The sequence below is a fragment of the Hypanus sabinus genome, chromosome 13 (assembly GCF_030144855.1).
Source record: "Hypanus sabinus isolate sHypSab1 chromosome 13, sHypSab1.hap1, whole genome shotgun sequence".
Classification (NCBI taxonomy): Eukaryota; Metazoa; Chordata; class Chondrichthyes; order Myliobatiformes; family Dasyatidae; genus Hypanus; species Hypanus sabinus.
The window spans coordinates 77,261,449-77,274,617 of record NC_082718.1 but is presented as its reverse complement, the minus strand read 5'-3'; the positions used below and the strand labels follow the sequence as shown (position 1 = coordinate 77,274,617).

At 43.7% G+C, this 13,169-nt stretch overlaps 1 protein-coding gene across 6 annotated transcripts in view; it reads right to left on the bottom strand.

The window, feature by feature from the left end:
* Positions 1-13,169, bottom strand: part of rph3ab (rabphilin 3A homolog (mouse), b) — a 269,820-nt gene that overhangs the window by 42,976 nt on the left and 213,675 nt on the right. For all 6 annotated transcript variants that reach the window (XM_059987937.1, XM_059987939.1, XM_059987936.1 and 3 more), the window contains 6 exons: positions 12,072-12,233; positions 6,002-6,085; positions 3,168-3,230; positions 2,846-3,043; positions 1,611-1,690; positions 693-767 (listed from right to left, as the gene is read on the bottom strand). In XM_059987937.1, coding sequence (XP_059843920.1) covers positions 693-767; positions 1,611-1,690; positions 2,846-3,043; positions 3,168-3,230; positions 6,002-6,085; positions 12,072-12,233 — 662 coding nt within the window. The remainder of the gene's footprint in view (positions 1-692; positions 768-1,610; positions 1,691-2,845; positions 3,044-3,167; positions 3,231-6,001; positions 6,086-12,071; positions 12,234-13,169) is intronic.

Sequence of the window (13,169 nt, the reverse complement as noted above, 5' to 3'; positions counted from 1 at the left end):
GAGCGGGAGTTTAAGTCTGGCTTCCGACTCACTATCAGATAAAGTCCATCTCAGTGTATTCCTGCCACTGAGTGTATGCATTTCAATGTCTTCCCCCACATGTTTCTACAATGGGTCTTACACTGAGCTAGTATTCCAATTGGCTAATGGTGCCTTTCCCATCATATATGGTGGAGTATTTCATTTTTTTTAGGTAGATATTGCTGTTTATTTTGTAATATGACTGTAACTACATTGTGAGGTGCACTGTATTCTAATTCATGTGTAGTCTTATGTTAACTTTGTTGGCAATTCATCACCCTCAGTGAGAGAGATCAGGGCTGCCCAGAGTTCACACTGGAAAAAGTATGGAGCTATTATTGTGTTTTCTGATAGATATCTTTCTGTAAATATCGGCAGCTTTCTTTTCACTAACGTTTGTAGGTTTGACGCACCTAATAAACACCCTTGCACTAAAGTGCTAAGCAACTTCGAGGCATTTTTTCTTTGGTCATAGTCCATGTCATTTCTCAGAAGCAAAGTCAGAATATCAGAAACAGACCTGTGAGATTTTGGAAAGCCAGGTCAAGGTGATATCTCATTAGATATCACAACATAGAAGCTTCCCTTATATCACAGTGGTTAAAGGGCAGAGGGGTCACATATCTCCTGTGGGACTGATGGAGGACAGTAAAATGCGCTCACGATCTCACCTTGCTGGCTCCAGGCAGGAGGTGAACTTTCACATATGGATCAGCCAAGCCGTTAGAATCCATGGGTTTCAGTCCCTGGAGGACAGGAGTCATAAATGTCCAGTCAGTACATTGGCTGAATTCATAAAGTTGCCACAAATAAACAATGTGGATGCCATTGCTTTCAGGAGGATATCTACTTTGACATCAGGATAATCCAAATGACAATAGATCTTTGATAAACCAGTTCTGAGGGTTGGCTTAATCCAGCAATCTGAAATAAATGCTTCAGTCTCTGAAGTGACAATCCAAACCTCTCTCAGAGCTCAATATCTCAACTGGCCCTATCATTCTGTTTGAATGCACCACCACATCCAGTCCCCTGTAGGCCTGTGCTTATACCAGACTGTAGGATTCCAAGTCTCTCTTTGCAATGAAAGCAGTTAAAATCATTGTATGGAAATATAAAAACCTATTTGCACAGAAGCTGGTTATTATGCAATTAGGTACAAAAGCTGAGTGCTCAGTTAGTGCTTATAAAGGACTTTACATATATGTGTTGTGTGGCTGTGTTTTTACTAATATTCTATATGTGCTTGTATATGCAACGACTGGCCCTCAAGCCGCGGTGTTGTCGGGCAGTGGGGGGAAGGCGTAGGGAGTCTTTTATTACGTGACTGTGATCCTGTGTGCCATTGTTGGTAATATGTTTTGCACCTTGACCTTGTAGTAAAGCTGTTTCATTTAACTGTATTCATGTATGGTCGAATGACAATTAAACTTGAATTGATTTTTTAAATGTATTGAGGGTTTCTGCCTTCAGTGATAATGAGTATACGCCGACTTCTATTCTCTTGGTGGAAGAAATTTCAGAATCAACTGGACATTGCTGGTATCTTCCCAGTCTTATTGGAAAATGGGGAAATGATGCCAGCTCACCTTTGCTTTTACGATGGTGCAGTGCAAAGCATTGTTGACCTGGTCGTATATCAGACTGAACTCCAGCGCTCCCAGTGTTGCTGTGAACACAACCAAAACCATCTGAGCAAATGATTGCCAACATTAGGATGTAAGGAGCACTTTTATCAATCATTGTTTGTTTTGCTTTAAAGACAATAATCCACTCTGGTAAGTGTCACATCACCAGTGCATGAAGAACTGGTGAGTTGGAGTGTACTAACATTCTGATACCTTTCTACTGATGAAACAGCTGACATCTCACAAGCAAAATTGGCACATATGGTTTGCTTGTATTCCAATGAGAATATACTGACTGCTTCATCAGAGTGGAATAAACCTGAACTTCTCTTACAGCATGCCCCTGAAGCCCTGCAACAGAACTTGCACTTATGAAATACCAGTGAAACGGCAAAGTTGGGCCAAGGTGCTTTACCTGCCAAGTCCAGAACCAGGTCACTTTGTACGATTGTGGGGCAGAAGGGCGGAAGTAACCCCTCCCAGAATGAACTGCTCACCCACACAGCAGCAGAAATTTAAAGCGGTAGAACTAAAATAACCGACCTGCTCGCCTTTGGGACACAGGAGGAAACCGGAGCATGCAGAGGAGACCCACACAGGCGCAGGGAGAGCTGATAGAGGGTTACCAGGTCATGGGTGGCATAGATGGAGTGGACAGAGAGCAGCTGTTTCCCAGGGTTGAAATGGCTGAAGGGCAGACATTGAAGATAAGGAGGGGTAGCTTCAAGGGGGATGTGAGGGGTAAGTTTTTTACTCAGAGTAGTGGATAGCTTTAATGCGCTGCCTGCTATGGTAGTCAGAGGCAATTACATTGGAGACTTTTAACAGACATTTGGATGTAAGGAAGATGGAGGGATATGAAATGGTGTAGGTAGAAGGGATTAATGATTGGGTGTTTTCTGATTTGCTTTTTAGCTGGTTCCACACAACATTGTGGACCCAATGGCCTTTTCCTGAGCTGTAGTGTTCTTTGTTCTAACTCTACACAGACAGGATTTAATGTCAGGACTCCGGGTCTCTGGTGTTGTGAGGCAGTAGATCCACTAACTGTGACACCACTCCTTCCCCCCCCCCCTCCATTCTGCCAAGCAGACACAGATTGTAGTTTTGCCTCTCCTCCCTCATATTGACTCTCCCACCACAGGTTTACACTCACTGATAACAAACCCCTTTGGATTTCCCCGACTATCACTCACTGGGCTCATCCGAATCATAAGCCTCCTCGTCCTCCTCGACCTGCTGCTGCTCCTGCTGGCGGGAGAGAGGCATTGCAGGGGCCAGGCCGGGCGCAGCAAACTGGCCTTGCTGACGGGCGCCTCTCTCCTCCCTTGGTGGGTCCAATGATGGGGGAGGTTGACTAGACACAGAATGCGACAAGGCTGCTGATCCTACCACTGTCACACGGAGAGAAAAAACAGACAAAAGTCATTCCTTCTTCAACCCTGGTTGATGGCCCAGTGTTCGGAGATGTAAAAGAGAACACAGAAGTGGGGGAAGGGACATGGGAGCTGCTCTTACTTGGCTTTTGCTCTGGGTATCTAGGAGTCACTCCTTGACCTGGTCGATAGGCTCCGGGGACATCTGTAAACACAAAGACGAAAACAAAATGCCAAATCAACAAGTCCACAACTCTCCAATAATGAGTAGCAAAATGGAGTTCACAGGGAATGAAGCCTTCCTCTTAAAATACAGGCCTGATTAACATAGAGCTAATATTATGATATTATTGCCTAGGCCCTACAGTGCTTTCCAACCTGCGATTCACAGATTCTTTGCTTAATAGTATTGGTCCACGGCATAAATAAGTTGGAAACCCTCCCCTAGGATGTGTTTGATCAATATAATATTATAATGTCGTCTATGGGGATCCATTGGTCTATTGTGATATAATGACTGGGGAAGGTTCACATCAATTTGAGAGTGGAGGGGTGAATGGAAAAAAACAGTATTGGGATCATTCAATCTGTAATCAAAAATATTGGTTGTCAGAGTTGTGGGATTCAGAGGAGGTACGGCCCTTGTGCTGCTTTTCCAAGATCTACGGCAGTCATCTTGATTTACAGAATACTGGGATACTCAGGCAAGAAGGCAGATCCAAGGCAAAGTGCATTTCTGCAAAACAAGTGCCTTCATACATGGAACTGAATGAAACAGAACTTTTCATGAACCTTCCTTTCACTTGAAATGAAATAGGTTAGGAAGGCCCTGTATGTTTCTCAGGGACATTTATTGACTGAAAAAACACATTTTATAGTGAAGTTACCAGTTAGTTGCTGGGTTGAGAAGGGGTAATATCTAGTGGGCACTGTTCAAATGAAATTGAGTAGGTGAAGGCAACATGAAGATACAAGGAGCAATTATGAGGGAAACTGGTACATTAGCCTTTCTCAAGAGAGAAACTGATAGGGGAATAAGGAAGTCTTTTTACAATTATTTATGGACTTTGTGAGACTGCACATGGAGTAAAGTGTGCAGTTATAGTCTCTTTATCAAGGAAAGGATGGAATGCCATCACTGGATTGATTCCAAGGATCGTGGGTTTTCTTGTGTGAGGAGATAAGCAGATTGCCTATATTCTGTACTGTTTAGATTAGTGGTCGCCAACCCGTCGATCACAATCGACTAGTCAATCTTTGAGATTTTCCCAGTAGATCCAAAAAAAAAAGAAAAATAAATACACAAATACTGTTGAGAGATTGTTTCTGGGTTGCGGGGTTTTAGTTCTGTTCTTTTTGCCCCGTGCATATGCGTGTAGCTCCCCCGCCATGTGTTACACAGTGTACTTCAGTGATCCCCAACCAGAGTGAGGAAACAATATGAGACAGCTGCACCTTTCCTCACTCCCTGTTACACCCACTGTTGAACTTGACCTCATGCGAGGTCATCAGTCGCCTAAATGCAGTGATACCCTCGCGCCAGGGATCACTGGTTGGCCTCGGGCGGCCGGCGGGAAGTACCGTTGCTACTGGCCTGGAGCACCGCCTCTAAACCTGTTTACCACACCGAATGTTGGTGGGGAATCCAGTGCCAAAATATTCGCAGACGACCTAATTCGGGCTCAGCATTTCGTAAGTAGCAGAGCAGCTATCCCACTGCGATCTACTGAAACAAACTTTTGTTGGCCGATAGATCCTACGGGGGGAGGGGGGGGGGGCGGGTGCGCGTCCTGTCGCACTCCTCGCTCAGTTGGTCACTCTTTCCAGACCGCGACCGCTGCGGCCCCAGCACGGGGACCTCCGGCCCTGACCTTGTCCTCTCACCCCACCCACGATCAGCTGCACCTGGCAGTGGGCGGGCGGGAGTCTGGAGTTCGTGCCCGGAGGTTGTCTAATCAGGCAATGGAGCCCTCAAAACTGCATCGGCACCTTGAGTCCAAGCACCCCGCACTTAAAGACAAACCCACTGAGTTTTTTTCAGCAGAAAAAAACATGAGCAAGCGGGACAGCAGCTAAGTGCCAAGAGCCGTGAAAACTAAATTGCAGAATAGACTGGATGTAAGGAACCCCCTTTGTGTATCGCTGTATTCTCGTTGTGTTTAACACCCCTGTCAGCTGGTCTGCAAGGATATTGTCAATATTAAACTGGTCCGCAGTGCAAAAAAGGGTGGGTACCCCTGGTGTTTATACATTATTTCTACTTCCGGGTTGCGGGGTTTTACTTCCAGTCTTTTCTGCCCCGGTGCGCATGCGTGTAACTAATTGATCTGTGGTCGGTCTTGCCTTTCACTAAGGCCGAGATAGGGGATCTTGGGCTTAAAAAGTTTGGTGACCATGAGTTTAGATGAATGAGGGGATATCTGATTGAACTGTAAAGGGTGATGTTCCTATTAGCTAAGGAGTCTAGGACTGGGAACATTGCTTTAAATAAACTGTGACAGAGAGGAGAGGGTGGTGAACCTTTGGAATTCTCCACCTCAGTGAAGAGATCAGCTTTTTTCTGGGAGACAAGAGAAATGGGAACATTGATGGAAAATAGCGCTAAGGTATAAGTGCAGCCATGATCTTAGTCAATGGCAGAAGAGGATCGGAAGAGTGGTTGACCAACTCATGCTCCTCTTTCTGCTTTTTTTTTTCAGCATAGGTTTGCTGATCCTCCACCAGAGTTTACTGCAAGCCCTACAGTGGGCATAAATGCCATGCTGCAACGGTAGTAGCAGATTCTGGGAGGTTGTTACTGTAAGATTTTTAAGGGCTGATTCTACAATGCTTCCCCAAAGCTCTCTCCCATCTGCCTTCAATAATTCCCTCACTGATCTGAATTTCTCTCCTGTGCATTGAAACTGTTCCAGTTTCCCACTCAATGGGTCATGGACTTTTGCCAAGAGTCGCCTCATTTCCTCAGGAGGTACATACTTGCTTGAAGTGCCTGTGGTGCAGCAGCTTGGTGGAGGGCTGCAGGAGCTCGGGAAACTGGAGCTGAAGTATGACGTCGTCCAGCTGGGAAAAATGGTTGGAACTAAAGTTAGTGGGGTCATAGGAATAAAACACAAAACACTGGAAACATCAGCAGTCTGGTGGCATTTACCCATGCCAGCATTCCCTTCAATCTGTTTCTCCACCTATTTTTGCACTGTCATTATCTTCCTGATTAATTCTGTGTCTATTTCTGGTATGTTTACTTTCAAGCGCACAGTAACATCCCATTTTGGCCTCTGTAATTCAGATTGGAAGTGAGTATTACAATCGCTCTGGTCTTTGATGCTGCCTGACTCTTGTGAAATCATCCCAAGGAGACAAAGCGGGTGGCTCTAGGTTTAGGGGCATGATCCCTGCTTTGGGGATAAAACAGGACCCAGTTCCAAATCCTGGACCAGTCCTCTGTTTAGGGGCAGCAGTTAGCGTAATGCTATTACTGTGCTGGTGACTCAGGTTCAATTCCTTTCCATACCTCCCTCATTCTCCCTACAGCTGGTTCCCTTTCTTTCCCAACACACAAAACACTAAGGAACTCAGTGTAAGGAGCTAGTATGTGAGTTTCCTCTGGGTGCTCCTGTTTCCTCCCACATTCCAATGATGTACAGGTTAGTAGGTTCATTGGTTACAGGGGTGTAATTGGGTAGTGTGGGCTTGTTGGGCTGGGAAGGCTGGTTACCATGCTGTATCTCAAACTGAACAACATTAAGTCACCCCGCATTTTGGGTTGGAACTCTTCAAACCCGCTGTGTTTCCCGTATTTGGGGCTTTTTTTGGCTCCATATTCCAGCATCTACTATCTCTTGTGTGTCTCTTACAATTTTAACTCATCTCCTCTCTCTTCATAAGCCCAGCCTGACCATTTGCTCACTTCTTTCAGCTTTTAATTTCACTCCTTTAACTTTTTCCTTTGTGCTCTCTCTTTAACAGCCCTTATTAACTTTTGGGCCTGATGCTTCATCGATAGCCTGTCCCCACAGTAACACTAGCCATACCTTATGTCCTTTCCACACCTCCCACACCACCTCTACAACTCATGCCCTCTCTTTCCCAACACACAAAACACTGGAGAAACTCAGTGATCAGTGACCATCTATAGGGGAAAATGAACAGTCGGCGTTACTGGTCAAGACCTTTCATCTATCACCAGTCCAGATGAGGGTTCTCGACCTGAAATGGCAACCACCCATTTCCCTTTGTAGATCCTGTCTGACCCCCGACTTTCTCCTGCACTTTGTGTGATGCTCTAGACTCCAGCATTTTCAGTCTTTTGTGTCTTCCTCTCTTTCCCAGTTTTGGCGAAGGGTCTTTGACCTGAAACATGAATTGTGTTTCTCTCTCCACTGATGCTAACTGACCTGCTGAGTGTTTCCAGCATATTTTGCATTTATTTCAGTTTTCCGGATTCACAGCATTAGACCAAAGCATCACAATAACTGTGCTCTGATGCATAGCAAAATAGGTAATCTCACATGTTGAAATATTCAAGATGATAAGGATTTCACAACCCAGTATTCAGGAGAATAAATTATTTATAAGACCAACCTGTGCTCTGTGATCTTTTTCAGTGCTAGTACTATATCGAAACACCATTTATATAGTGCTTTTCATATTGAAACTTCTCCAAATGAATTACCGTGATGTAACATCTACAGTTAAATAAGCAAATGCATTAACTATTCTGCATGAATGCTTTCTGAACAACAATAATAATCAATGATTAATCAGCTCTGTACAGTTTGTATGTATTGTGCAATGGGTTTGGTCTGTTGGCTCAGGAGGATGTGGGTTGGTCAGGTTATTAACTGTTCAGATAGAATCAGGGAATATTTTAAACAGTTTCAGTGTTGGTATTTACTCAGAGATTAAAAAAATGAAATTCTGTATATTTTGGATTGATGATTGGTACCTGGTAATATGATGTTGTAGCGATTAGTGAAACATGGTTGCAGGAGGGGTGTGATTGGCAACTAAATATTCCTGGATTTCGTTGGGATTTGGCAGGATAGACAGGATAGATTAGAAGGCTCATCTAGGGAGGCTAATTGTGTGGAATTGAGGAATGGGAAAGGTGTAGTACCACTTATAGGGGTGTATTATAGACCACCTAATGGGGAGCGAGAATTGGAGGAGCAAACTTGTAGGGAGATAGCAGATATTTGTAGTAAGCACAAGGTTGTGATTGTGGGAGATTTTAATTTTCCACAGATAGACTGGGAAGCCCATTCTGTAAAAGGGCTGGATGGTTTGGAGTTTGTAAAATGTGTGCAGGATAGGTTTTTGCAGCAATACATAGAGGTACCAACTAGAGAAGGGGCAGTGTTGGATCTCCTGTTAGGGAATGAGATAGGTCTGGTGACGGAGGTATGTGTTGGGGAGCACTTCGGGTCCAGTGATCACAATGCCATTAGTTTCAATCTAATTATGGAGAAGGATAGGACTGGACCCAGGGTTGAGATTGTTGATTGGAGAAAGGCTAACTTTGAGGAGATGCGAAAGGATTTAGAAGGAGTGGATTGGGACAATTTGTTTCATGGGAAGGATGTAGAGAAATAGAGGTCATTTAAAGGTGACATTTTGAGGGTACAGAATCTTTATGTTCCTGTTAGGTTGAAAGGAAAAGGTTAAAAGTTTGAGAGAGCCATGGTTTTCAAGGGATATTGGAAACTTGGTTTGGAAAAAGAGGGAGATCTACAATAAATATAGGCAGCATGGAGTAAATGAGGTGCTTGAGGAATATAAAGAATGTAAAAAGAATCTTAAGAAAGAAATTAGAAAAGCTAAAAGAAAATATGAGGTTGCTTTGGCAAGTAAAGTGAAAATAAATCCAAAGGGTTTCTACAGTTATATTAATAGCAAAAGGATAGTGAGGGATAAAATTGGTCCCTTAGAGAATCAGAGTGGACAGCTATGTATGGAGCCGAAAGAGATGGGGGAGATTTTGAACAATTTCTTTTCTTCGGTATTCACTAAGGAGAAGGATTTTGAATCATGTAAGGTAAGGGAAACAAGTAGGGTAGTTATGGAAACTATGATGATTAAAGAAGAGGAAGTACTGGTGCTTTTAAAGAATATAAAAGTGAATAAATCTCTGGATCCTGACAGGATATTCCCTAGGACCTTTAGGGAAGTTGGTGTAGAAATAGCAGGAGCTCTGACAGAAATATTTCAAATATCATCAGAAACGGGGATGGTGCCGGAGGATTGGCGTATTGCTCATGTCGTTCCATTGTTTAAAAAGGGTTCTAAGAGTAAACCTAGCAATTATCGGCCTGTAAGCTTGACATCAGTGGTGGGTAAATTAATGGAAAATATTCTTAGAGATGGTATATATAATTATCTGGATAGACAGGGTCTGATTAGGAACAGTCAACATGCATTTGTGCGTGGAAGGTCATGTTTGACAAATCTTATTGAATTTTTTGAAGAGGTTACAAGGAAAGTTGTCGAGGGTAAAGCAGTGGATGTTGTCTATATGGACTTATGGACTTCAGTAAGGCCTTTGACAAGGTTCCACATGGAAGGTTAGTTAGGAAGGTTCAATTGTTAGGTATTAATATTGAAGTAGTAAAATGGATTCAACAGTGGCTGGATGGGAGATGCCAGAGAGTAGTGGTGGATATCTGTTTGTCAGGTTGGAGGCTGGTGACTAGTGGTGTGCCTCAGGGATCTGTACTGAGTCCAGTGCTGTTTGTCATATACATTAATGATCTGGATGACGGGATGGTAAATTGGATTAGTAAGTAAGCAGGTAATACTAAGATAGGTGGCGTTGTGGATAATGAAGTAGGTTTTCAAAGCTTGCAGAGAGATTTAGGCCAGTTAGAAGAGTGGGCTGAAAGATGGCAGATGGAGCTTAATGCTGATAAGTGTGAGGTGCTAAATTTTGGTAGGACTAATCAAAATAGGATATACACGGTAAATGGTAGGGCATTGAGGAATGCAGTAGAACTGAGTGATCTAGGAATAACGGTGCATAGTTCCCTGAAGGTGGAATCTCATGTGGATAGGGTGGTGAAGACAGCTTTTGGTATGCTGGCCTTTATAAATCAGAGCAGGGAAGTTGGGATGTAATGTTAAAATTGTACAAGGCATTGGTGAGGCCAAATTTGGAGTATTGTGTACAGTTCTGGTCACCGAATTATAGGAAAGATGTCAACAAAATAGAGAGAGTACAGAGGAGATTTACTAGAATGTTACCTGGGTTTCAGCACCTAAGTTACAGAGAAAGGTTGAACAAGTTAAGTCTTGATTCTTTGGAGTGTAGAAGGTTGAGGGGGGACTTGACAGATATTTAAAATTATGAGGGGGATAGATAGAGTTGACGTGGGTAGGCTTTTTCCATTGAGAGTTGGGGAGATTCAAACAAGAGAACATGAATTGGGAGTTAAGGGGCAAAAGTTTAGGGGTAACACGAGGGGGAACTTCTTTACTCAGAGAGTGGTAGCTGTGTGGAACGAGCTTCCAGTAGAAGTGGTAGAGACAGGTTCAATTTTGTCATTAAAAAAAAATTGGATAGGTATATGGACAGGAAAGGAAAGGAGGGTTATGGGATGAGTGCAGGTCGGTGGGATTAGGTGAGAGTAAGTGTTCGGCACGGACTAGAAGGGCCGAGATGGCCTGTTTCCGTGCTGTAATTGTTATATGGTTATATTTTGGCTTCACAGCTCTAGCAACCCACATTCAGTCCTGACTTTTGGTGCTTCCTGTGTGGAGTTTGCTTGCTCTCTCTGTAACTGTATGGATTTCTGCAGAGTGCCCTGGCCTCCTCCCATACCCATTTGCTGAACCATTCACACCGTGAATGGCCGCTAGGAGCAGGTAAGAATTAAACAGAAATGTTGATGGGTGTTTGAGAGAGAATAATATGCAGGGAAATAAGGAGAGGGTGGGTAGGGATGATGCTTTAATATGTTGGGAGTCACTAGACTAATAGCCTCCTTCTGTGTCACAAAAAAAATACAGGCAAACAGGAGTCATTCTTGAGAAGATGGAAGTGTCACAGATGGCTAAATTTATTAACTTTCCACAGAGTCTGGTGAATGTATAGAATGGACTGTGAAAGTTTATTGAGAAGAGAGTCAATGCTTGAAGGAATGGGTACCACTTTCAGATTCTTCCAGTGATCTTCACAAGCTTTTCCAGTGCGGCATTTTCATGTGCTTCTAATTACAGGGATAAAATCCCTGTTTGAAGGAATTTCTGATCTTATGATGGAAGAAGTTATTGGATGAAGCCGAAGAAGTAGTTGGGCCTGAAATAATATCTGAGGTGGGATGATTGGCCTCCAATATTTATAACATCTTCATTTAGGTGAGGTACGGCTCCAGGCACTGGAGTGTGTTCCTTGTGATGCCCATTAACTTCTGTTTCACTGGAGCATCTTGATATTACTCTCACACAAATGTGATTTCAAGGTCAATCGCTTTCACCTTATTAGCTCTTTGGTCCATGCTTGGACTAAGGCTGTGATGGGTGCTGCCAGTTACATTCCAAGAGAACACAACCTTGTCACTGGGTTTGGAGGCTTGCAGGCCCCAATGAGCCAGAGAGGGCTGAGGTCAGGGCTTAATGCTTTCGCTCTTGGTAGGACCACTCAGGCCAAACAGGTCAAAGGGTAGAAGCCAGACTAAGAGTGGTTCAGTTCCGGGCTAGCAACACTGACTGGTTAAACAAAATTTTACGGAAACAACAAGGAAGAATCCTTCTACATCTGATTGTGATGGTATTCCAGAGTCTCCACCCAGAACCTGCATGACCAACAGTAGTGAAAACCAAGCTACCGACATGAGGAAGAAGCCCTGAACATCCCCAGTGATGGAGGACCTTCATTGCTGCCCTAAATGCCAGCAGTGTTATGGGCAGTAGAGAGTTGACAGTGACAGGCAGATTCAAGAAATGAAAATATAAAAATTTGAAAGAGAGCAAGACAGAAAGAAACAGAAAAGGATCACAGATGCAGAGGATCAAGTGGAATCACATACCAGCCATTTTCCAGGGCAGAACTGACCTGCTGGGCTCCTTCTGGTGTCGCCTTCCACATCACCACTGTACCCGTCTTGACTCTCACCTTCTCCACTCGCACTAGCTTCCACCGTCCGTGGTTCTGTTGGCCGATGCCTGGATGAAGCGTAGCTGGGAGGACCTCCACCTGCAAGCTCACACTCAGTGCCTGAGGGAGAAGAGAAGGTACATTGGAGCTCCAGAGAGAACAACAAAGTGCAGAAACTAAGAGGACTGCTCCACAGGGAAGGGGACACTCGTTAGCCACTGTCACTCACATAGGTCTTTGTGCCTACCTTTCTGTCCAACATTTCCAGTATATTTACAGTAAAACTCCAATAACCTGACACTCTCAGACACTGAAGGACTAATGCATTTTCTTAACTATTTGATGTCCATCCTGCTTATTAATTTGGAATCAAACAAAAAAACAAAAAAAAAACTAGGCTCATTAAGCAGCAAACACGAGGAAATCTGCAGATGCTGGAAATTCAAACAACACACACAAACTGCTGGTGGAACACAGCAGGCCAGGCAGCATCTTTAGGGAGAAGCACTGTTGACGTTTCGGGCCGAGACCCTTTGACAGTGCTTCTCCTTATAGATGCTGCCTGGCCTGCTGTGTTCCACCAGCATTTTGTGTGTGTTGTTAGGCTCATTAAGTACTAGATTGAAGGAAAAACCCATGTCCATTAATATCCTTACCTGGGCTGGCCTACTATTGTGATTGAGTAACCAGGTTCTCAATATTAGAAAATACAGGGACAGAGATGAACAGATGTGCCAGTTATATTCCCACTTAACTCTGGGAATAAGCTCACAAATAAAAGCTTACTTTCTGTGTAAGCTCCTTCATTTGGCAGAACATATTTTTGGTTTAATTTACCAGCTATCCTCCAGCATCTTCAGAAGAGATGCTGAAAAAACCTAACTGATCTTCCTTCCTTCCTTGTCAGATAAGATGATAGCCCAGAGGGCCTTGCAAGTTTCCCCATTCAAAGTCATTTCTACTTGGTAAAAGACAAGTCCATGGATGAAGTCATTTTTACTTTCACTTGGTGAAAGATTTTTCATGAGAATTGGGCAGGTTAAAGGTAATAAAGAA